The sequence below is a fragment of the Arachis duranensis genome, chromosome 10 (assembly GCF_000817695.3).
Source record: "Arachis duranensis cultivar V14167 chromosome 10, aradu.V14167.gnm2.J7QH, whole genome shotgun sequence".
In the NCBI taxonomy this organism is placed as follows: domain Eukaryota; kingdom Viridiplantae; phylum Streptophyta; class Magnoliopsida; order Fabales; family Fabaceae; genus Arachis; species Arachis duranensis.
In genome coordinates, this window is record NC_029781.3 from 676,808 (window position 1) to 700,244 (window position 23,437).

Genomic DNA, 23,437 nt, shown 5'->3' on the forward strand with positions numbered 1-23,437 from the left:
GATGAAATCTCACACCAATCTCACACCATCAAATCATCATTGATGGCTAGTTGATGGCTAACAATCACAAAAATTGCTGGCCCCCTAGACTTTTTCTTTTAAAAATTATATTTAATTATTTATAAATACATATATATCGTTTTATACTATAAATGAGATAATTTTTTATGTGTAAACAAGACATATGAAAATTGAAAAAATACACATATGTAAACGAAATAAATAAATATAGTGTAAATTGGTAAGTACGCTACAAATTATTTATTTTGGTAATTAAAATAATTAAATTATTATTTAAAAAATTTCAAATTTTATGAGATAAGTTATAATATCAAACAAATAATTAAAATAAATAAAAATAAAAATTATTAATTAATTAGAATTTATAAACGAATTTAATAATTTTAATAATTTATATACTAATAGTATATATTAAATTTTCAATAGTAAGTCATCAAAATAAAAAATTCTGTAATAATCATAATTGTTATTTTATTAAAAATATATTTTAAAAGTTATAATTAATATATTAGTAGTTTTACAAAAAAATATATTAATTAATTAATAATTTTATTAATATACATTAAAAATTTTATTAATGGAATTGTCTAAGATATTACACCGTACATTATAATATTAATAATATAAAAAAATTTTAAAACTCCAAATATTAGAGGAGTATAGAATCGGTCCCTGATACACGTGAAGGATATTGATCCCTCCTGCTTTAACTTCAACTTGTCTTTTAAGACTTTTCAAGTCATAAACATACTCACATATGTGCTCACTTTCTAAATTGCTTTTTCATTACCAAGTATAATAAAAAAAGAAAAGAAAAAAGGATCTTGCATTCTTGCTCAACATCAACGGTTGAAAAAGAATATATGATACGTAGTGCCATGATATTTTTTTAAAAAAAATCTTTGCACAATATCTTAGATGCCTAAATTAAGCTCTATATATATGTGTGTTGAATTCAACTAGTTGATTAATTAATTTACCTAGTGATCTTGGCAAATTAAATTAGTCAATAATAATAGTCTGAGGATGACTCCAATATAATTAACTAAGGTTTGGTCATTCTCTATATCTAAATGAAAATTAGAGTGAATATTCAATTTGGTCCTGAAAATTACTTTAAAAGAATTATGAGGTCTATAACAAAAAAAATATTCAATTTGATCTTTAAATTTTTTTTGGGGACTGATTAATAATATTAACTTTTTTTTGACATAGAGACTAATCAGTCTTATAAAAATAAAACTTAGGACCAAATTGAATATTTTTTTTGTCAAAAATCTCGTTGTTTTTCGAGACCGTCTAGAACTTTTTTATGATTCTATGGTTTCTTATTTGTAGTTCAACAAAACTTGCTGTCATCTTCTATATTGCGGACTTTAGGGATCAAGTTAAAAGTGCATGAAGCAAAATTATTCAAAAGTAAATTGAGACAAGTTAGCGGCATATTAATTGATTAATTGAATATTTGAGTGAACCGTAATGACACTCGTTTTCCACTTTAATTACATTTATTTTACAGTGTCCGGTTGGGCCTACATTACTGTGGGTTTCAAAATAGAGTAATAAATGGGCCTTAAATATACTACTGTTACCCTCACGACCACCTAAAACATAAGGTTACCTAATGTCCAAAAAAAAGAAAAAACCATAATGTTACCTTGTACTAATGTTATGTTCATGATTAGGAGACCGATGAAGAGTCTTGTATGCACACAAGGTCTGATTTAGTGGTGAAATTCCTTGCATTGTAAATAGGTATATTTTGATTCAAGATTTGGCTGAAGTAAATAGTGGATTAAAATTCTTAATGTTGTGTATATGAGTGTGTATTGTAAATAAATATTGTGATATTATAATATCTAGAGTTGGGAGCTGTTCAATTTAATGTAACCATAAAAAAAGTCTTATATAAATCTTTTTAGGAATTAATTAGAACTAACTTATAAAAGAAAGCGGTTGGAAAATCGAAAAAAATATTAACCACTTTTGAATCATTTATTAATAATAGAAATCATTGGTCAAGTTAATTGTTATTAGCAGTAATCTTTTTAAGTTTAGGGGGCCTTTATCTACAATAATTTAGTTTCAATCTCCCACTCAGAATTTTAAAGGATTGTACCGCAAAATGGGTTGCGGGAGTAGAATATTAATGTGTGCTTAGTTGATTTATGTTATATGACAAAGACAGAGAAATTAACTAATTAATGTAGGCAAGAAAAATGGTTTAAGCTTTTCTTCCTTTGCATTTCCATACTCATTATTTAGTTGGTGAAAACTCGAGTGCAGTCAGTTGATAATTTAAAGTTGTTAGATAAAAATTTAGTCAAATCATTCAAATCATTTAACGCTCTTATCTATTAACTTTACATAAGTTTTCACCTATTTAGTTGCTAACAACTTCCTTCTATTCAATTTTTTACCAACCAAACGTAACAAGGATAGGGAGTGTCTAGTTAGTTTTAGCCTTTTTGATGAAAAATTTCCACACAAAAAAAAGTAACTAGATATACAAAAGAATGGGAAATAAATTAAAAGTTTTGTGGACTAAGTGTTTATTTAGGAAAAAAAAAAATGCAAACCTAAGCCTCCTCTTATTATTATTATTATTATTTTTTGTTCTTTGATAATTTTGTATCTCTTCTCTACAATATCTACATCTACTTCTACTATATATATACTAAAAGTATGAAAAAAGTTAGTGTACAATATTCTGTTTTAAATATTTTTTATTATATATATAATTCATAAAAAATATATTTTAAAATGTCTAAAACTTAAACTCATGATTTTTTAATTTAAGTATAAAATATTTATCATCTTAATTAATATTATATTTGTCATTATTACATATATTTAAGATCTGTTTGAAAAGTTTTAAAAGTAATTTTTTTAGGCTTTTTACTTATAAAAAATAGTAGTATTAATGTCTAGTATAATTTTTAAAATTAAATTACAATTTTTTAAAAAGCTATTTAAAAACTTATAAAAAAGTTAAAAAAATGACTTCTCTCATAATGTTACTATTTTTTTTATCACATTTCTATAAAATAAGTATTTTTAGAACTCAAAATATAAACACAAAATAACTTATTCATAAACTACTTTTAATATAATTATTTATTGTTTAAACTGTTTTTTCAAAAATAACTTAATTAAGTTGTTTATCCAAACTGAATCTTAATCTAAAGGTCCTTGCTAATAATTAAATTCATGTTACAATAAATTATTTAGACTGGCTTAGCTTATATATATATTGTCATGGTTGTTGCACTAAATTTAGCTATTAAAGACAACCCCTTATATGATTGAGTACTGCATGCATGAACCCTGGCCTATAAACAAAGCTCGTATTATGTCAAGTGGATGTCATTAATTATGTCTATCTATTTCTTTATTTTCTCTAATCTCATTAATGGTGTATTAATTTGCCAATTATAACTAGTTAGAAAATTTTTTAAGTATATCAGTACAGCTTTGTTTTAATAATTTTTAACCTAATTATATATACCAAGCACATTTGAAAATTTAATTTTCCCACTAGTTAACTACCACTATAGTGTATCACTGTATAACCTTATATGAAGGTGTCAATCAACATTTGTTTAGTAAGTCGTTTGGAAAAATTGAAATGAGTGAGAGGTACACTACTATTATTAGTATATTTGACAAAGATTTTGGTTACTGTGCTACATAGCGTTGCTCTCTTAATTTTTTAAAAGTATAATAATCCAAACTAGAAAGCAGCAAAAGAAAATATTATACTTTTTATGATCTATTTTTTTTTATTTTTTATATTTTATTTTTATTTAACTATTTTTAACTTTTATTTTTAGAAGAAGACAATTTCGCGTGAATAATTATATTTATGAAGGTAAAGATTTACGTATAATTATTTTTATTTAAAATTAATAATTTAAATTTATTAAATATATTTAATTATTAACTTAATATAAAGATAATTATAAAATTTTGGATATCATTTTAATAAAGACATTAAAAATATCTTTTTTTTAAAGACGTTATTGGACATTCTTATTAAACTGGTTAATAATTTATTTTTTATTATAAACAAGAACAAAATAGGTTTATAATAGCAACAATAATAAATTCAATTATCTGCATTATAATTATTAGACTCGATTTGATTCGATCGAATTATACCATCTAAATCGAATATCTTAAAATTTTTTGATAAAAAGACAATTATATTCCTAATTTTTTGTTTTTCGAACATTTAAATCCCTGAAAATTTAAAATATAATTAAGTAATCTCTAAAAAAAATTGGGTTTATTGTTATTGTTATAAAAAAAATCGATTTTATTCTAATTCGTTAAGAAATTTAAAAATAACCAGCTCATTAATACGTACAATAATAATACGACAAATGTCTTTACAGAAAGACGTTTTATGCATCTTTATAGAAGGATCCCCTTAAAATTTTTACAGGCGAAACTAAGTGAAAGTTTATGTACAATTAATTTTACGTGAAATTAATACTTAAAAATCGTTAAATAATTTGATAGATTTAACTTTCAACTATCAACTTTCCGTAAACAGTTAGAAAGCCACGTTCTTCATAACCGTCTTCTTCCTTATTATTGTTACAGCTTTCTGCTTTTGTTCTTTGTATCTCTGTCTACCATCTTCTTTGCAAAAACCCTAAAGCAAGATAATGATGATGAAGTGGGGAGGAAGAAAAGCTGGTTCTTCTTCTCCTTCTGTGTCTTCTCATCACCATGCTTCTTCTTTTTCTTGGTTCTCTAAGTTAAAGCACATGAGAATCAACTCATCATCATCCGAGCCAACTACTACTACTCATCATGCAAACATCAAGAAGCAGAAGCCACCATACCAGAATCATACTTCTGATGCTGTTACTACTGCTTCTTCTACTCTTGCTGATGATGCTTCTTCTTCTTTATTCCACGATGAAGATGATTTTATTGACTCTTCTTCAAGTTTCCCTGCTGCTGCTAGAAGAAACAGTAGTGCTATGAAGCATACAGCAAGAGAAGGTGCTCTCATCAGCAACAACAAGAACAAGTTGAAGAAGGAGAACAAGGAGAGTGGTATTATTCCAAAGGAAGAAAGAAAATTTGTGGATGATAGGAAGGTTGAAATGGAGATGCAAGAGTACACTAGAGATGACAAGGAATATGAAAACTTAAGGAGGAGATTTGAGAGGAAAGCTCAAAAGGTTTTGCAAGAGCAACTCTTCAACTTAGAAAAAGAAAGAGGAAGAGAATCAAGAAAATTAGTACAAGAGATCAAAGATGTGGAGATGCAGTTGGATTCACCAAGAACAATATGCACACCAAGGATACATTATTCACTTCCATCTTCATCTGATTCGAAGAGTTCGAATTCTGTTAGAAGTAAGAAGAATAATAATATTTTGGAGAAGAAAATGATGATGAATCCTACTGATGAGGAGTTGAACTTGAACTTGAACTTGAAGGTGAAGACCAAGAAAAAGAAGCAAGATGGAAGCAGCAGCAGAGAAATTATTCATCAGAGGAGGAAATCAAAGCATAGCCCCAGAATCAGAATACATTCTCCAAGGATGTCTTCTCCCAAGATTGATCAAGTTTGCAGAATAAAGGCTATAGAAGACATGAAGAAAGCAAGACTGAAGATGAAGAAAGAAAGAGAGGAGATTATTGTGCAGGAAGCACTACTCACAAAAGGGTCAGAAGATAGATTTGCTGTTATAAAATGTTCATTGGATCCAAGAAAAGATTTCAGAGACTCTATGATTGAGATGATCATTGAGAAGCAGATTAGAAACCCAGAAGAAATGGAAGAGCTTCTGGCATGTTATCTGACATTGAATGCTGATGAGTATCATGATCTCATCATTCAAGTTTTCAGGCAAGTTTGGTTTCAAATGAGCTATGGTGCTTAATTAATTACATTAAGCATGTATTCTTGTATTTAAAAAAGAGTAAGTCCTTGTTATATATAATGTTATCATGCTTTGGTTTTACTTGATAACAATAATATTATTATTATCTTCCTGGATTTTTGCAGTTACATTTTAATTCAAGATTAGCTGCATCAAGATTATATAGACAATAATTTTTATGTAATAACAAAATGTAGAATGATTGATCTTATGAAAAATAATATATGATAATAGATATCAGAAGCAATTAAATTGCATTCTCTTATTGGGACTCAAATGGTGCTATTGGATCACCTGAATCATGCTGCAAAGTAGTGCAAGCTGGCTTCTGCTCAGCAGCTTAATATTTTGAGTTACACCTTTGACAAATACATATTTAATATTGATATAATGAGCAGAACTAACTCCGTGATCATGTGTAATAATAATGTGATTTTTCTTGTCACAGTAATACTTTGCATGAGGTGGAAGCAAAAATAGGAAAAAAGTTAGATAGGCACATGGTATAGCTTTCTTATAAAATATAGCATATATTATTTTCATTTACCTTATTTTCAGAGTTTGTTTAAGATGATATCCACAGATAAATGATACAAAATTATTATGTTCTAATTAATTAATCTAATTGTAGAATGCATTATTTGCCTTTTGGGACCAATAAAGAACCAAAGTCACGAGATTTATCACTTATAATGACACCACCATGGTCAGAGTCCAAGGTCTTGTGTCTTTGATGGGTCATCACTCACTAACATCTATTATTTAATTTGACAATTAAGAGAAAATTAACCATGGGATATGTTGGTTGAGAACCAAGTTAAAACAAACGAAAATTGCTTTGATTTTCTCATTTACTTACAACACCCGCCAAATCAAATCAAATTAAAAGAGAAATAATAATAAAATTAAAAAAAAAATTCTTCCCTTATACCAAGAAAAGAAAAAGTTCTTCTATTTTGCAATATTTTATAAGATCACATCCTCAATCTTTCAATCTTTCTTTCTGCAGATGCTTGGTCAAAGAATTATCTCAGATTCCATTTGACCCCAAGTTGAATAGTAGCCACTTAGAATAGTCAAAGACTCAAAGGCATATATGCTCATAATGGTGTAGTCAATAAAGACTGAAATTATTTAACTACCATTGGATTAGTAAATTCTATTGTATGATAGATTGGTAAATCCTACTTAGTTACTGATCTATAGGTGGTTAATCTCTTACTATCTCACGTTACATAAAAAATCAAAGAAAAAGCAGAGACAAATCTGTTAAAATGACTGTTTGTGAACAGAAAAGAGACTGTAAACATGTAAAATGCAGAATCAGGTTGCATCCAAACAGTTTCAATGCATGCAAGCAAGTTTCCAGTTTCCACAGCATCTTCTAAGACATTCCAACATATTTTAATAACCCAAGCAGAAGAAATGTAATAAAACTAGAAACTAGAAAGTGATTTCACATCATGGTAGAACATGCCATGTCTTGCATCCTGTACTCATCTGTGGTTGCCTTGCCTTACATATAGCTTTCTGTAATGTCACAGCACTACAGTTTGATTGCCAATTAACAACATATAATATAATATCTTGTATTTCCCAATATGAAAAAATCCTAGTTTGAATGTAACACCTTCAAGTCTCAATAAATTCATTATTATTATTCAACAATTCTTTCTCTTATTAGCAAACAATTCAGTGCAGGCATCCAATATATATATATATATAATACTGACTTCAGAGGGGAATCATAATTTAGAGTCAAGTCCATCAAATGTGCATTATACAAATGCCATTATAGATCAGTTTCAATTATCAATTCCAGGACCTATCCCTGTGAGGCATCTGAAATCCTAGATCAAAAACAAATATTCACACTTGATATTAAGTATCTCTCTGCAGCACATAAATTATGGGTCAAAAAGGGTGGGGGAAAAAAAATAACAACACGTAGGGATGCAATGCAAATCACGCTTTGGTACTGGTTTGGCATAGTAGAAATTGAAGAGAATGGCAAGCAGTAAAATAATAATTTACTAAGTTCTACAATGGACAAAACATCCAACCTAAGATATTGAACATGTATCTATAGCAGATTGTATCATGCTTACCTACAATTATTACATCTAATTCTGGGGGCATCAGCATCACAAGATAGAAAGAACAATCAATTTCCACAATGTTTTATCAGCTTAACTAAGAATGACCCATCTGTTCTGGAAGATTATTTACATTCCTCATGTTCCACCAAAACTTGCCATGTGCACTAGGCTTTCCTTCATTCTTTCTGTTGTCCGAATCCATTCTTTCTGATTGTGCCTCTTGCAGTTCTGTTGAACCAGGATTCTCTGTCAAGAATTGTTCCCAGAATTTGTCGTTAACACCAGTAGCTGCAGGGGTAGTTCCAACAGGTTGTTCCTTCAATGCAACAGTATCAGAAGGTAAAGCTGGCTCAGAATTCATGTCTATCCCGGATGACTTAGGCTGAACTTCATCATCGAGTTGCACACTAGATAGTGCTGGACTGTCTGGACAACTTGTGGATTCATCAACATCCAAGTTTGAATGACTTTGAACAAGGGTTTCATTCACATCTTGTGCAATATATTCCCAAAATACCAGGGTTGACTCGAGCTGATTCATTCGTTCTATGCATGATGTGACGAAGTCACTACTCTCTGCATTTTCACTAGGTAACACTTGGGATATTTCCATAGGATCTTCAATGCTAGTAGCTTCATCAGTAAAGTGACTGCTGCCTTTTGGCAACCTTCGTTTTCTTTCCATGTTTTCTGTCAGTGTCAACAGATTTAATGCAGCTCCAGGTTTATGCAGCACTTGAGAAATAGAAGAAATCATATTTTGTTGCCTCTTTTCCATTGTTTCCAAACGCTCCTTTGTGCAATCTATTTTTAACTTAAAATTTTCCCACTCTTGTTCTTGTCTCTGTAACTCCAGAATCTGTTGTTGTTTATCATGCTTAAGCTTTTCAATCTCATCTTTCAGACTCTTCCGTTCTGACTCGGTTAGTGGAATAGCCACTTGTCCATGTAGAGTCTGCAAAGAATGGCTATGAACCGGTTTGCGCCTATGAATATTCTTCATAAGATTTGGTTGACCTCTTACAAAATCATCATTGGAAAATTCCCATTGTTCAGGGTCAATCTTCTTAAAGCCCTGATCATACAGAAGCCATAATACAGTTCAAGCAATCAATACAAGAATGAGGAACAACAACAATACAAAATCTAATTATCAAATCCAATTGAACTAGAGGATTGAATTTTTCTTACATAAGTGTTGAGCTGTCTGATAAAGCTTGAGAAGTTATTGTGCTTAAAGAATTTTGGTAACAAGACCCTTGCAAACTCTGGTGGATTCCAAACAACAAAACTCCTGCTGCTGTCACTCCATGATACAATGGAATTGGTGGAAGGATCATCCACCATCTCATATGTCTTTGTGAGAAATGGAGGTAAGGAACTTGAACTTCCCTGAACTTCATCCATCAGGCGCAAGCACCAAGCCCCAGTTACGCAAATCTAAAAAACAACCGAATCCTCAAACACCCTCTTCCTTAATTCACAATTCTCGAATCTAACACACACAAAAGAATTAATAATTAAAAAAAAAAATCCTTTTTTCCCCTCCCCCCTTTTGTTTCTAGCTAGGTTGTATGAAATCCTAATAAATGTCAATGAATCACAACCAAACAGAGGATTCAGTTTTTCCCAATTCAATTCAATAATCGCTTTCTTCAAGCAAATAAAGCTCATATGCTTACCTGCACTGTACCAGCTGGCGATGAATTACAACGCAAAAGGTGAAAAGGTGAAACCTTTTACAGATTCAAATGCTCAAACACACCAAAGCTGAAAGTGGGTATAAGCAAAACCCACCCATAGTTGTAGGAAAAAAAAAATATATATATATATTTAAAAAAGAAAAGAGAAAAACTTTTTTGTCAGCTTAACGTTCTTCAATCCAAAAATGCACTCTTCATGTTTATCACAGAGTTTAGCTAAGAATCTAAAAGGATTCCGACCCCTTTTTTTTTAACCAATAGTGTCAACGGTGGAATTATTTGTCATTTGTAGAACTTTTTTTAGAAATAAAATAAGCTTGCTGTTCAAGAAACAATAATTGGGGATGTAATGTCCATTGAAAATAAAATATTGAAACCTTACTTAAATAATAAAGATAATATTTATTTTACAGAGATAGTTAATTTAATAATTAATTTTAAAACTGCATAACATAATTTTAAAAATAACTCAATGACCGTTTTAAAAGAAAGATAGAAAATTGTAGAAAAAATAAAATAATTTATAAGGAAATTTATTTTTTTTTCCTTATTTTTCACTTTATTTTTCCTTTTGGTACGACATATTTATTGTGGTTGATTTAGTTGGAATTGGAATATGGAAATCTAAAACATATCTTTTTTTTGGAGAAAACAACATTTAAGAGCTTAGAAATGTTAGAAACAGTACTTTTGACTCTTTGACCTTAGAAATTTCATTGTTTTGAGCTTATGTACATAGGAAATTATTTTAACATAATCTTCCAATGAGTAAGCAAATGTGATTACTATACTTCATCTGATTATCTGAACATATATAACCAAAAAGAAATAAGAAACAGCTATTCTTACATTCTTCAACGTATTATAGTATCTTTGCTGTGCTACTAAAAGCCTTAAACAGAAAAGCATTTCTATTCTATTTGCTAATTCATTCAATACTTATATAATGAGAAAATATTCAATTTGATCCTTGAAGTTACACTCAAGCCTCAATTTAGTCCTTGAAGTTTCAATTGCCTCAATTTAGTCCCTAAACTTTTCAATTGACTCTGTAACGGAAACCACCGCAGGGACTAACATAACTAAAATTTGAAAAGTTTAGGGACTAAATTGAGGTAATTGAAACTTCAAAGACAAAATTGAAGTTCGAGTGTAATTTCAGAGACCAAACTGAGTATTTTCTCCTTATATGACATATATGACTACACTTCTTCATAAGTTTATTCCATTTACGCCATTGAAGCATACAACTATACAAGCAGCAATCAAAGATTGTGATAACAAAAAATAAGAAAGGTTAGTTGCATGATAGAAACAATTGATGCTGTCAAGTATCTTCTCACACTTTACAATATGATCTCTGAAAACACATAAAATAGCAACATAGAAAATTCACATGGAAATTAGCATCAATAGATGTCTTTTCCTAGTCCTACTAGGGGAAGATGGTTACAAGAGGGAAATTAGCATCAATAGAAGTCTCACAAAATTAATTTCTTAGAAGAATTTTCATTTTTGAATCTTAAGGCTGGAATACCTTACTACAAATCATAGTTGATTAATATTTTAAGCAAGAGGGACAGCATATATATTGTGATACACAGTGGCCAGTGCTTCCTTGTTATCAAAATGAGATATGTTTCTCATTGCAGACATTTGTAGATGTAACATTATTTTGGAACAAGTCTCACGTTATGTATTGGTTTGTGAAATGTGCATGTTTCACAAGTCACAACATAAGATATTAATCCTCCACACAATATATGCTGGGATAGATTCTCTTTTCCGATGCAATTTTCTTTCAAATCATATAGATTTGAAGGATGATAGAAGAATATGAATTAGTAGAACCTTCAAAATGGGACAAATCACAAGCACTAGCAACAAATATATGTTCCAAAGCAAAAGCAAATCTCTAACTTTAATTATTCTCTTGCTTGTATACTATACACACATACACTTTATAAATTAATTAAGCAAGGCATATGCTGAATTGCTGATATGCTCAAACACATTGCTCATTTCTGATTCTTTTTCCACAAATATATAATAATTAACACATTGGGAAGCAAGTGAGTGAGGGAAAGAAAGAAAGGATGACAGGATCAATAGAGAAGATGAAGAAGGCATATATATTGGCAAAGAGATATGAATGGGAAGAGTTTGGAAAATTCTTCCGGGAAAACAAGGAGCTATTGGACAAGGAAATTGATCTGCACAAGAGCACTGCATTCCACTATGCTGCACACTGCGGGAGGCCAAGCATGTACAAGGAGATGCTAGAGATGGTGGATGATCCAGTAGGAATCCAACACGTGCTGAGGTTGCAGGATGACATGGGGAACACGCCGCTTCACGAGGTGGCCTTTGTCGGAGAGGTGGAGATGACTGACCACATACTAAAGTACAATGATGATGATAGTGAACAGTTTAAACCCTTGCTGTTCATGAAGAACAACCTTGGTGAGACTCCTGTTTATAGAGCTGCTGCACTTGGCAAGACCAAGTTGCTTCAACACTTTGTTTGTGTCTTGAACATTGACTTAAGCCCACATTTTCACCGAAATGATAGTATGTCCATTCTTCACACTGCTGTTATTGACCAATTCTTTGGTATATCTTTCTCTCCTCAACTTCATTTAGGAATGTGCACCATGCATGCAACAATGTTCAACTACTGTTGATTTCAATTGCAGGCACCGCTTTATGGCTATTGAAAAGGTATGGGGATGAGCTTGCTGATCTAAAGGATGACAGTGGACTAACAACTCTTCAATTGCTAGCAACAATGCCTTCTACATTTAGGAGTCAAACCCAAATGGGAGCCTTCAAAAATTTCATATATCCTAGTAAGTCTCTGCCAACTTCAAATTCAATCCATCTAGAATTTCAATAACAAGCATGCATGTCTCACTGATAGATTCAATATTGTGACTCCTAGTGCTTCCTAAGTATCAAGATTATCAATTCTACCAAGATGAGGAACCTATTAAGAGAAGGGAAGACTTAGAAAGTGGTGAGAAAGGCATAAATCAATGGTCTCACCCATACCAAGGGAATCACTCAGGTACCTATTTCACTCTACACTGTATTTTATGCACAACCAGAGAACACAAATATGGATTATTAAGTTGTGCACATTCTAGATATATGGATACATCTAATCTAACCATGTTACATGTCAATCAAATTTACAGCTTTCTTTTGGTTGTGGTATTCTATGTGGAAGGCTATGGCCAAAGGTAGCGCAAACTATCATGATTCTCACAAATGCTAAATATTTTCTATTTAGTCTGTTTTGACATTCATCATATCTTCCAATGCTACTTCCATGTTCTGTTCTTGTTCAGAATGGAAGGGGATTGAAAAACTTTGGAGGAAAAAAGAAATGCACAAGTTAGCAGAGGAACTTGTTCGCTTATTAGCAGAGAAAGACAAATCATGGCAACAGACCTCTATTGCAACAGACAGGACAGTTTCCATGGGAAGTGCAGGTTCTTTCAAAAGGGAACAAAAAGGAAAAGAGAAAAAAGATCAAGCATCAGAAAAACAAGAAGAGAAATCAAAGGATCAGCAAAAGCATGCTGAGAAACCTGCTTATACACCATTGCTTATGGCTGCTTGCAATGGAATCCTGGAGATAGTTGAAGTAATAATTCGTTTTCATCCTCAGTCAATCGAGCACGTTAGTGACGACGAGCAGAATATATTGTACATGGCTGTCAAACACCGGCAACTGGAGGTTTATAGGCTGTTGAAGAAACTGAAGATGGTGAGAAGGCTTGCAGGGAAAATAGACAAGTTAGGGAACACTGTCCTACATTACACTGCAGAGTTTCAAGGGGGACACCAACCTGGCTATGCTCTCCAGTTACAAGAGGAGTTACATTGGTTTGAAGTAAGTACCTTTAAGTAACTACTTACATTCGTCATCTAGAATAAATAGAAGTCTTCATATGTGTTCTAGCATTCCAGCATTAAGCATTCTCTTGAGAGACTTAGTAAGAGTGAATATAAGTGTTTACATGAGTTTTTTTCTCCTTAAAACTAGAGAGGTTGTAATATTTTTCTTTGTATGCTCAAAACAGCGCATAGAAAAGAGGCTGCCTTACCATTACACCATCCACTACAACAAGGAGGATAACAAAACCGCAAAGCAACTTTTCCAGGAAAGGCATAACGACCTGTTGAGGGAAGCTCGCAATTGGATAAAAGAAACAGCTCAGTCATGCTCTGCGGTGGCTGTCCTTGTGGCCACCGTGGTGTTCGCAGCAGCCTACACTGTCCCCGGAGGGACGGACGACAATGGCCTCCCTAGGTTCCTCCATCACCCCATTTTCTTGGTGTTCACAATCATGGATGTTGTGTCTCTGGCAAGCTCATTGGCTTCGGTTGTTATGTTCCTCTCAATCCTCACATCTCCCTGTGAGATGTGGGATTTCCGGAGCTCTCTGCCGCGAAAACTAATGGCAGGTTTCGCCTTCTTGTTCTTCTCAATGGCCACAACAATGATGTCGTTCAGTGCAACTGTTCTTATCAACATCAAGTTGGAGAAGAACAAATGGACTTCAACATTGACTTACAGTGCAGCTTTCTTCCCTGTCAGCATATTTGCAATGATGCAATTCCCTTTGTATGTTGCCATGAGAGGATGTCTTAGGAGCACCCTCAAGAGGCTTAAGAAGATCACTCCTCGCTACATCCGCAATCTCCTCAAAAGGAGTAAGAGAAAGAAAATATGGGATATTTGAATTGGATAGATTAATATAAGATGCAAGAATATATGTTTCATTGGAGAGTAGAAATACATTGTCATTATATAGTGTTCACTTTTCTTCCTTTCTTCTTTTCAATCATAATTATTTTGATTGTCTGCTTAGGGTATATTAAAAATTTTTCAAGATGGACATGGAGAGGGAACAATAGTCCACTGTATAAATTAACCTCAACAAAGGTCCACACAATATTTACACGTTTCATGTATTTACATGACAAATAATGACACAAGGACCCTTTACACACTAGAGTGATTTAGCAGCTGTACAAATTATGGAAGATCCAATAATCCTTTCATCAATGACACTGTCCAAAAAGATTAAGGTATGAAATGCAATGTTGAGACATTCGATTAACCATTAATCTTTGAATACAAATCTGCAAGAGCACGGTAGAGAATAGCAGCAGCAGGTGGTCTAGGCAACGAGCCAAGTAATATATCTGTTGCAGTTATGGACTGGCTGCCATAGAATCGCGAATTTTCTTGTGCACGGGTACTCACAATACTGCTTTCAAGTGAACACCCAACAAATGCGCCTGCAAGCAAAGCAATAAAGTTATCAAACACACAGCATTGGCATCTCTTCCGCTGCTAAATGTGGTACTAAGATTGTTTAAACCCTACCTAGACTATCAAATGTAATATCTTGTAAATACGAGTTCAGTCGAAGTAAATGAAGTTCTATTCTAAATTTCAGAGTTAAAAACATGAAGGTTTCCAATAGTATATGATCATAAATAACTGAAATAAGACATATACCTTTACTGCAGCTGTAGGTATAACAAGCCGCATAGCCACCATCACCAGCGCGAACATCAGCTTCAGCTGACCTTCCAACAATGCCAAATGCAGCACTCAAACCAGCTCCAAGAGAAACATGCGCATTACCACTAAATGTCTTGACAGCTTCCGTTGTTCTCAGAACAATAATGAAGTCGGTTAACTCTCCTCCAGCCTACATTTAGGGGGTTACACAATTAAATGGGTATCAGTAAGTAAATTCTTCAGGCATGCTCCATATATATGGAGCAGAAAATCAAAATCTGTGCTACTTTAGAGGCTAGGAATGAATTTTAATTTGGTAAGCATTCATTCAACAAAATAAAATTGGGCAACAGTATGTAGTATGTACATCAACAGTAATGGGTTCTTCATTGATTCGTCATTATAAGAAAAGCAATAACTAATTAGACTGTTAACGACATAGCTATTGTTACAGATTAGATACTTCACCTGAGCTCCCCAACCCACACCAAATGTGGAAATAGCCGATGGTGGGGACCATGAACCATCTTCCCTAAGTGCGAGCACAAGTCCTGTTCCAATATTATATGTAACCATCATTCCTACTTTGACCACAGTGATAATTGCAAGGCCTTTTGCTTGCCTTAGAATGAACTCTGGGATTGATTTCTCAGGCTTCAAAGAACCTATCTGCAAACATGAAATTCTTCATTAAGTAACATATAATGACATGACATGATGATAAAAATAGTATCACCAAGAGCTTAAAATTTAAAGCTTCAAAAACATAAAATGACGATGACATTGAGCTATATGCATAGTCGTCCAACCTAACATCTAATGCAATCAGGCTGAGACAGAGATTTGCAATTTTTCTTTTAGAGAGAATAGCACCATATATGATCAAATAGTCTAGGAGATGGGCTAACTATAACTTTCAACTGTCACCAAATGATAACAAAGAAACTCTGGCCCACTGGTATGCAAGATTAGCCTTATTCCTTTAACCTATGCCATCCATCACTAATTTAATCAAAGCAACACTACAACAGATCCAGTTGTTCAGTGTGATAATAAGAAGAATACACTTTCCGGAAACTAAGAATCTTACACAGAGAGGCAATGACTAATTTAAAATGCTTGTCTTACTCTTATTCAGATCAACATTGAAGAAAGTTCATTATAGACATAAGTCCCATCATTAATATGCATGCATTATAAAGGATAATGATATTGCCACTCCTATTTTTGATAATGCCACTCTACATATGATTTGTTTGCATTGTAAGTTCGCATGAATTTGTTAAAAAAAGGAGTGTATTATCAAAATAGGAGTGGCAATATCCATTTCCCATTATTAATGGTTTCTGCTTCTGGAGGGAAATCAAGGGGAAAAAGGTTGAAAAAAATGATGTAATTTGCACCAACCTGATTGTAAGCTTTGATAGTATTCGTTGCTTTGTAAATTTCATACTCCATGGACCGTGCCCAAGGAAAGTTAACCCATGATCGTAAAGTGCTGAGGTCTGTCAAGTCATGGGTTGGTAACTGAGCAGCATTACTTACATGATCCATCAAATAAGGCTGTACAGACTCGAGTCGAACACAGCAAACATCACAGACTCTTTGGGGGTCAGAAACTCGGAACTTTGATGGCAACAAGCTCCGTCCTTTGGAACATTCACCACAAAATATTCCTCCACAAAACCGGCAGTGATGTCGGGTGCACATGATGGGATGGAACCTCACGCTACACAACATACAAGAAGCAGCAGCACTATCTGCCAACCACTTTGGGGGCTCTGCTTCAAGTAATTCCTTCACGTTACCAAAGTTGGCCTCTGTAAGAGTTTGTGCCATCTCTCTCCAACATTGTTCAAGTACATTGTTGGATATCCATGAAAAGCTACATGTCTGAAGATCTCCTGATGCTAAAGAATTCACTTTTCCCCTAGCTGCAAGTAACATTTCTGCTAGAACATCCCACATAGTCAATTCTCTTTCTTCTCCAAGGCATTGATTCCATCCCATGTCATCATCAGGAAAGTAGCCACCATTTGAGTGAAAACCTTTGGCCCACTCTTTGTGCTCATCTTCCAACATAGGAGGAACGGAAACCGGGATCCAAACACCAGTATCTTCGCACAGTGGAGTGTCATAATAGAAGAACTTTCCACGTTTCTGAAAATTACCCGATGAAGGTTCATTTTTGTCTTCACTTCTCTCCAAAGTTTTCTCATATAATTCAGGATATAATCTGGATGAATTCATGCTATCACCTTCAATGCCAGATGGGGAAAAAGAGTCGTAATACTCTTTGTTAACATGATTTGTCCTATTACCATCCACCTCATCATCCTGTAATCATGATCAAATCAAAACAAATAAACAACATAAATAAACCAGTTTTAAGAAGAAGAAAAAATTCAATATAAACTATAATCATTTAAAAAATTGAAACCTAATTAAATGTTTTCAATGATCCATGATTTCCTAGTTTAAATGCAATCCCAGCATACCGAATTAAATCATTACAAAGACAATCAAAGTCGAATCCCACAAATAAATAACAGAGTCAAAACAACGCAAAATCCACAAATTACGAAAATTTCCATTTCACCAAACAGTACCTTGTGCATATCAATCAGGAGTAAGAAGGAGAACACTTACCTTAAAAGAATTGGAATTGGATATCTGGTCACTAACTGAAAAACCCGACACCCTTTTAGATAAAGTTTCTACATCCTCAACCTGATTCTTAGAATCTAAATTATTGCCCTCCATTGATACAGCTAGAATATGACCAAACTAGGGCATATACATGTTATCGGCCAGAAAAAAATGAAGTGAAAATTTCAATTTCGTGTCAAAAGAACGAAACTTCGATAATAGAAACGAAAGGGTTCCCGATAGAACTCGAATTAGAGCTCTCCTCTAATGGAGTATTATCATAGAGAATTTGCCCGGGGGTTTACGATACCTTTTGCTTTGCGTTTTCAATCTTTCTTTCCCAAATTTAGTTTTCTTTCTGTTTATTTTATTTTTCGCGTAGCAATTAGAATGGAACAGCAAAACGACGCCGTTTCGAAGAGGATTCTGTTGACTTGTTGAGATTAGCAAATAAGGGGTGTGTTGGTTTGACTTAAAATTTTAAAAAAATATAAAAATTTAAAATAGTTTCAAAATATTTAATCTTAATTATTAATTTTATTTTTTATAAGATAGATATCTAACTTTTTTTTGTTTTAATTTTTTAATTTGAATGAGCTTGGTTTAACAAATTTAGTTAGGTTTAGTTTTCAACTTTTGATGTTGACCACACACCCAGCCTAGTTCCAGCGGTAGAAAACTAAGCTTTTTCAGTTCCATCAATCTCGGAATGAATCTGTGATACTCTCACTCTCACGGAGTTCAAAGCTCTGATCTTTCATCATCCATGGCGTTGTTCTCTCTCTTGAACCGCAACCAATGTTCAATTTTTCTTGTTCTTCTTCTCTTACACAGTATTATGTACAAACCCTCTTGCCAAACTCGAGGGGTATTAGGGTACACCAGCAACTGTGGGGAGCACGTGGTGCAGTCTCAGTGCTCTCGGAACACAAGATGCAGTTGGTGTACCAGCGAGGTTCTTGATGACATGTGCTTCACTAAAGCTGAAGCGTGGAGGTTGCCCCACCAAGTTTACTCTTGTAGGTTGATCCGGTGAGACATCCATTCCTGTTTTTTTCTATTATCTATCTGCATTTCGAGATTGTGCCATTGACGTGGCAACTCCTTTCTATTCTGTTAATTGATAGAGTAAATATTGTTGTAATTGTATTTGTAATTGTAACTTGTTGTAATTGTAATTGTAACTGTAATTGTAACAGTATTTCTATTTTTTATCGTTGTGGTTGTATATTCATTCAATCTATGATTTGTCAAATTGACATAATGGGAGTGATGTATAAATTTGATCTTTGATTTTTAGAAGAAATTGACTGTATTTAGATCTGATGATTTACCAAGTCCAAACACACCTTTACCAACAATTCATGATGTGTGTAAAAGTAAATGAAAGTGCAGTTAGTCTAAATTTGGGTGTGTCGTGTGTGCGCGCGCGCACGGCTGTAAAGTGATAAGTGTTGTGAACTGATGAGAGTGCATCGTGATTGAAGTGTGCAATACTGCAATAGATTGAAGTGAGTGTGATTGCAGTGAGAATTCAAGTCTCTGAAGTTTCCTATGAGTGTAGTGAGTATATGTTGTAGTCTAAAGTTTACAAATAAATAAAATCCATACTCTTAGTGTCTGCTTTTCTGATAGTGCTTGGTATGATTGTAAAAATGAGGAGTTCAAGTTAAGTCTAAACTGTAAACGAATTGTTAAACTTCATCTTAAGTTAGTATAAGAAAGAGGCTGTGGTTGCGACATGTGATAAAAAACTTCGTCCCAAGTTATGAAAAACCAACAAACCAGGGTTACAGAATCAGAGATAGATTGAACAATATTGCAAATAATGTGCCAGAATTCTCTATTCATGTGTCATCTTTGAGACAAGTCTATGATTTCTTAAAAGGTTCAATATTTGCTTCTACCTAATTATAACTTATATCCCTATCCCTAATTGTGTTTCTTGGATAAGTTCTTAGATGATCTATGATCTTGATATTTCTCCTACCCTGTGCTGTTGTTGTACGTGTATCACTTCTGTTACAACTTACAACATTAACTAAAGTGAGAGATAGTGTGGCTGGTGTTGCTGAGGCGATACTCTTTTTTCTTACTTCTGCACTTTAGAAGTTCTTATGTTTCTACTTGAGGATGCCTATGGTTTAAGAGTTAAGACTTATCTATTTGCTTGGAATTCGACAGACTTAAATTTGGCGAATTTCATCCTGATTCCCCTCTTTTGTAAATAAATACATGGAAAAGTCTAGGGTGCCAGGAACTTTTGTGTTTTCTGGCCAGCACTTAACCATCAAAAGAAAAGTGAGTGATTTCTCACCATTGGATGTAATCTCACACCATTAAAAACACTATTGATGACCACTTGATGGTTACAAAATACCAAAGTTGCTGGCCCTAACATTGCTCGTTGCTAATCCAAAACGAATTGTCCTCTTAATTTCTTCACTAGCTATATAGGTACCTTGAGTGTACAAAATGGTTACTTGTGTGATTTTGCCCCCTAACTTGCTGTGTGGTTATGAATACATTGTCGAAATATTTTGCATGCTTCCTCTCTTATAATATCAGTGCCGGAAGCTATGGAGTTTCTTCAACCAACAAGACCGCAGTCGAAAACAATGTAATGGAGAAAGACAGCAAGAAATTTCGTTTGAGCACTCGATTATCAGTTTCAACTAGTTGGGGGATTATCATGCGGAACAGTGGAGGATTAATGTTCCTTAACATTAACAAGTTACAACTTAGCAGTGATAGACAACAAAATCTGCCAAATTCCGTTTCAGTCATGGGTGTGGTTGTGACTTAATATGGCAAAAATCTGAAATAAATTGCAATGATTTGAAGTAATGATTTTGCATTTCCAAGCTTTAAACACATGGAACAAGCTAAGTAAACATAACAATGAAAAAATATAAGATGGTAATACAACACTTTGGCAATAGTGCAATACCTATTTTCACTTTCACCTCACTAATCAGGAATCACATTGAACAAATCATTGTTCAACTGACACTTAAACCAAGCAAAGAAAAAGAAAAGGGGAGTTGCTAATGATGGTGCAATTTGATGGGATAGTAGTGACTGATAGCTTCTCTCGTATCATCAAAGCAATCGCAAGCATCAAAGAACTTTCTAAGCTTCCAAAGCTCAGTGTCCCAAAGATTATCAATAAAAGGCTTTATCATGATCGCATTTTCGGGTTGTTTCGAGAATGAGTTCGGGTTATCGTCTACTATCACCACCCGATCCAACTCCCGACAGCACCAGCTCCGCGTACTCCCGCAGCGCCGCCGTGAAAATCACCACCTCGAATTTCGCCGCCAGCGCCGACAGGAACTCCTCCAAGCCGGGACGCTTAAGGACGTAGAACTCAATCTCCGCGCCGTCGATCACCGGCCTCACGACGAAGTCGTAATGCTCCGGCGCCGGCGAGGGCTTGGAGTGGACCAGAGTCTCGTCCAGGTCGAGGAACACCGTCTTCCTTCTCCGGTGGGACGGCTGCGGCGGAAGGTGGCAAATCTTGGTGCTATCGACGTCTTGGAAGGATAAGGTTTTACGAACGGATGCGAAGGGATCCTCGGAGACTTGGAAGTCCAAATCGTTGGGCGCCGGTGCTGTTTTGGTCTTCTTGAGGAGTTTGTACGGAACGTTCTTGTTGTTGTCTTTGATCTTGTGGTTTGGGGTGAGTTTGGTGAGTAGCCTGGAAATGCGGCGGTGGATGGAGGCGAGGATGGCTGTGGAGGCGGAGACTGCTTTTCTCAACGGCGATTTCTTCCTCCAGCTACGGCGGCTTCCGCGGAGGTCCTTTAGCGATTAGACTGCTTTTCTCAACGGCGATTTCTTCCTCCAGCTACGGCGGCTTCCGCGGAGGTCCTTTAGCGATTTAATTGTTGTTTTCTTTGCCTTTGATTCTTCTTCTTCTTCTTCTTCTTCTTCTTCTTCTTCTTCTTGGTACGGTTCTTTTTCTTTTGGAGATGAAAACACAGAAGAGAGGGATGAATGTGTTTGATTTAGATAGCGTGATTTTTAAACCTTGGTACGGCGCAACGGTCACCACTAGGTTCGGAACCGAAGCTACGTTTCTTGCCCTTTTTGTTGTTTTGGGCTTATTATTACTGCCTTTCTTGTTTGTTAATTGGATAAAATTGTTAGGGATATCTTTTTTGTTTTGTTAGTTACAACATTACTTCTTTCTGTTTTGGTTTTATAATACGGTTGTTATACTGTATTAGTGTATTATACTATTATGAACCACTTTTGTGTTGTCACCTTTAATTTGTTTTTTCTTTTGTTAGAGTAGCTTTATGTGTCTTCTCACATTTCTGAAAAACTTTCAAAGTATATTAAGATAATTAAAATTAACGATTAAAATTTACTAAAACACAAATATATTGATAGACGTTAAAATTTTTCTATCTTATTAGTTATATAAGTTACTTTTGTTTCGTAAATAAGGAAACAAAAAATGTGTCTAAAACAAGAAATTGATTATGTTAATATCTTCTTAGAATCCAGGCAAGCATAAATCAATTTAAACAATCAAGCTAACTAAGAAATGCCACAAAAGCATTTAACTAACATCTTCGTCTTTGTTAATTAATCTTTAAGCTATTATCTAATTTAGTTATTACTTAAAACAAAATACCGATTAGGAGGTTAGGAGTTTTCGCTTCTAGTTAAAATTGTTCCTTTTTTTATCATATAATTTACTCACACTCTATTTAAGAGTTCTTAGTCCACTATTTCCGTTGATACTCGAATCCAAATACGTAGTTCATGAAACTTACATATTTGCTACTAACCTTAGAGCCTTACCAGAGTCAGAATTGTTCGAATACTACAAAACATGATCTCTTGAGCATGTTATCAAAAAAAGGGAGGGATCGGAGAGAAAGAAGGAAAGAAGTAACAAAGTAGTTCATGAAATAACCAAACTTGATTCTATTGTTTTAGATTATGTTTATGTTGTGGAACCTACATTTTTATTTTATCTTTTTTAGGAAAAAAAAAACCATTTCATTGATCAAGAAATACACAACCATATATATATATATATATATATGTGTGTTTTGTCGATTTTTAGCAAATTGATGGTGGTTCAATTCTAATGGTCTTAGAGCGAAACATACTCCTCTTTTGTAGGTATCAGTTTTTTTTATAAGTGCATCAAAGGTTCTTGAATTAGATGAGCATTAAAGGAGGATTGAGTTCAAAAAGTGCAAAGAACTAAAAAAAAATACAAAATAAAGATTTCGAAAAGTAAAACTGACTAAAATCGAAAATAGTTTGCATTGAATTGTAAATAAAGCAATTAAAATGCCTCTGACCGGGTCAAAAGACGGTCAACATAAAAAAGTAAAAGTACTGAAATGTAAATTTGACAATGAAATTAAAGTTACTTGAAAAGTAAATTGAACACGAAAAGTAAAGTTTTGCAGGAATTATAAATGGAAAATAAAAACAAGTGGAAGGAATCTTACAGAAATTTGACTCGAAGCGACTCAAAAAGTCACTGGA

The 23,437-nt window shown here is 33.6% G+C and overlaps 5 protein-coding genes and 1 pseudogene across 6 annotated transcripts; 3 read left to right on the forward strand and 3 right to left on the reverse strand.

Annotated features, from left to right (window-relative positions):
• The first annotated feature begins 4,673 nt into the window (after positions 1–4,673).
• Positions 4,674–5,964, forward strand: LOC107468174 (transcription repressor OFP5-like). The gene has a single exon (XM_016087423.3). It carries the CDS (start codon positions 4,695–4,697, stop codon positions 5,925–5,927), a length of 1,233 nt encoding a protein of 410 aa, XP_015942909.1. The 5' UTR covers positions 4,674–4,694; the 3' UTR covers positions 5,928–5,964.
• A 1,917-nt stretch (positions 5,965–7,881) lies between these two features.
• LOC107468175 (heat stress transcription factor A-4c) lies at positions 7,882–9,943 on the reverse strand. Of its 2 annotated transcripts, none has more exons than XM_016087425.3 (3): positions 9,709–9,943; positions 9,218–9,466; positions 7,882–9,101 (listed from the first exon to the last, which is right to left on the reverse strand). In XM_016087425.3, the coding sequence occupies exons 2-3, from the start codon at positions 9,431–9,433 to the stop codon at positions 8,121–8,123; spliced, it is 1,197 nt and encodes a 398-aa protein (XP_015942911.1). In that variant the 5' UTR covers positions 9,434–9,466; positions 9,709–9,943; the 3' UTR covers positions 7,882–8,120. The 2 variants fall into 2 exon arrangements, with proteins under 2 accessions (XP_015942911.1, XP_015942910.1); XM_016087424.3 differs by having other exon boundaries at positions 9,218–9,521.
• A 1,875-nt stretch (positions 9,944–11,818) lies between these two features.
• On the forward strand, positions 11,819–14,538 carry LOC107468162 (uncharacterized). The gene is made up of 6 exons (XM_021134179.2): positions 11,819–12,342; positions 12,426–12,578; positions 12,671–12,796; positions 12,927–12,971; positions 13,080–13,627; positions 13,818–14,538. Exons 1-6 carry the CDS (start codon positions 11,826–11,828, stop codon positions 14,478–14,480), a joined length of 2,052 nt encoding a protein of 683 aa, XP_020989838.1. The 5' UTR covers positions 11,819–11,825; the 3' UTR covers positions 14,481–14,538.
• Positions 14,539–14,638: 100 nt separating this feature from the next.
• On the reverse strand, positions 14,639–18,266 carry LOC107468161 (uncharacterized). The gene is made up of 5 exons (XM_016087408.3): positions 17,921–18,266; positions 16,679–17,608; positions 15,740–15,940; positions 15,266–15,461; positions 14,639–15,042 (listed from the first exon to the last, which is right to left on the reverse strand). Exons 1-5 carry the CDS (start codon positions 18,032–18,034, stop codon positions 14,858–14,860), a joined length of 1,626 nt encoding a protein of 541 aa, XP_015942894.1. The 5' UTR covers positions 18,035–18,266; the 3' UTR covers positions 14,639–14,857.
• Positions 18,267–18,523: 257 nt separating this feature from the next.
• On the forward strand, positions 18,524–20,767 carry LOC107468037 (uncharacterized). The gene is made up of 2 exons (XM_016087282.3): positions 18,524–18,952; positions 20,489–20,767. The coding sequence occupies exons 1-2, from the start codon at positions 18,687–18,689 to the stop codon at positions 20,724–20,726; spliced, it is 504 nt and encodes a 167-aa protein (XP_015942768.1). The 5' UTR covers positions 18,524–18,686; the 3' UTR covers positions 20,727–20,767.
• Positions 20,768–20,819: 52 nt separating this feature from the next.
• Positions 20,820–21,847, reverse strand: LOC107468078 (uncharacterized; annotated as a pseudogene).
• Between the last annotated feature and the right edge of the window lie 1,590 nt (positions 21,848–23,437).

Excerpts from the sequence above, each read along its gene's own strand:
- LOC107468174 (XM_016087423.3), top strand. The coding sequence starts at position 4,695 with ATGATGATGAAGTGGGGAGGAAGAAAAGCTGGTTCTTCTTCTCCTTCT.
- LOC107468175 (XM_016087425.3), bottom strand. The coding sequence starts at position 9,433 with ATGGATGAAGTTCAGGGAAGTTCAAGTTCCTTACCTCCATTTCTCACA. Across the intron at positions 9,102-9,217 it reads TCAGACAGCTCAACACTTAT|GGCTTTAAGAAGATTGACCC; the intron begins GTAAGAAAAATT and ends CTGTATGATCAG.
- LOC107468162 (XM_021134179.2), top strand. The coding sequence starts at position 11,826 with ATGACAGGATCAATAGAGAAGATGAAGAAGGCATATATATTGGCAAAG. Across the intron at positions 12,579-12,670 it reads CAAAAATTTCATATATCCTA|TGCTTCCTAAGTATCAAGAT; the intron begins GTAAGTCTCTGC and ends TGTGACTCCTAG. Across the intron at positions 12,972-13,079 it reads GTGGAAGGCTATGGCCAAAG|AATGGAAGGGGATTGAAAAA; the intron begins GTAGCGCAAACT and ends GTTCTTGTTCAG.
- LOC107468161 (XM_016087408.3), bottom strand. The coding sequence starts at position 18,034 with ATGGAGGGCAATAATTTAGATTCTAAGAATCAGGTTGAGGATGTAGAA. Across the intron at positions 17,609-17,920 it reads CCAATTCCAATTCTTTTAAG|GATGATGAGGTGGATGGTAA; the intron begins GTAAGTGTTCTC and ends TCATGATTACAG. Across the intron at positions 15,462-15,739 it reads GTGTGGGTTGGGGAGCTCAG|GCTGGAGGAGAGTTAACCGA; the intron begins GTGAAGTATCTA and ends CCCTAAATGTAG.
- LOC107468037 (XM_016087282.3), top strand. The coding sequence starts at position 18,687 with ATGGCGTTGTTCTCTCTCTTGAACCGCAACCAATGTTCAATTTTTCTT. Across the intron at positions 18,953-20,488 it reads TACTCTTGTAGGTTGATCCG|TGCCGGAAGCTATGGAGTTT; the intron begins GTGAGACATCCA and ends TTATAATATCAG.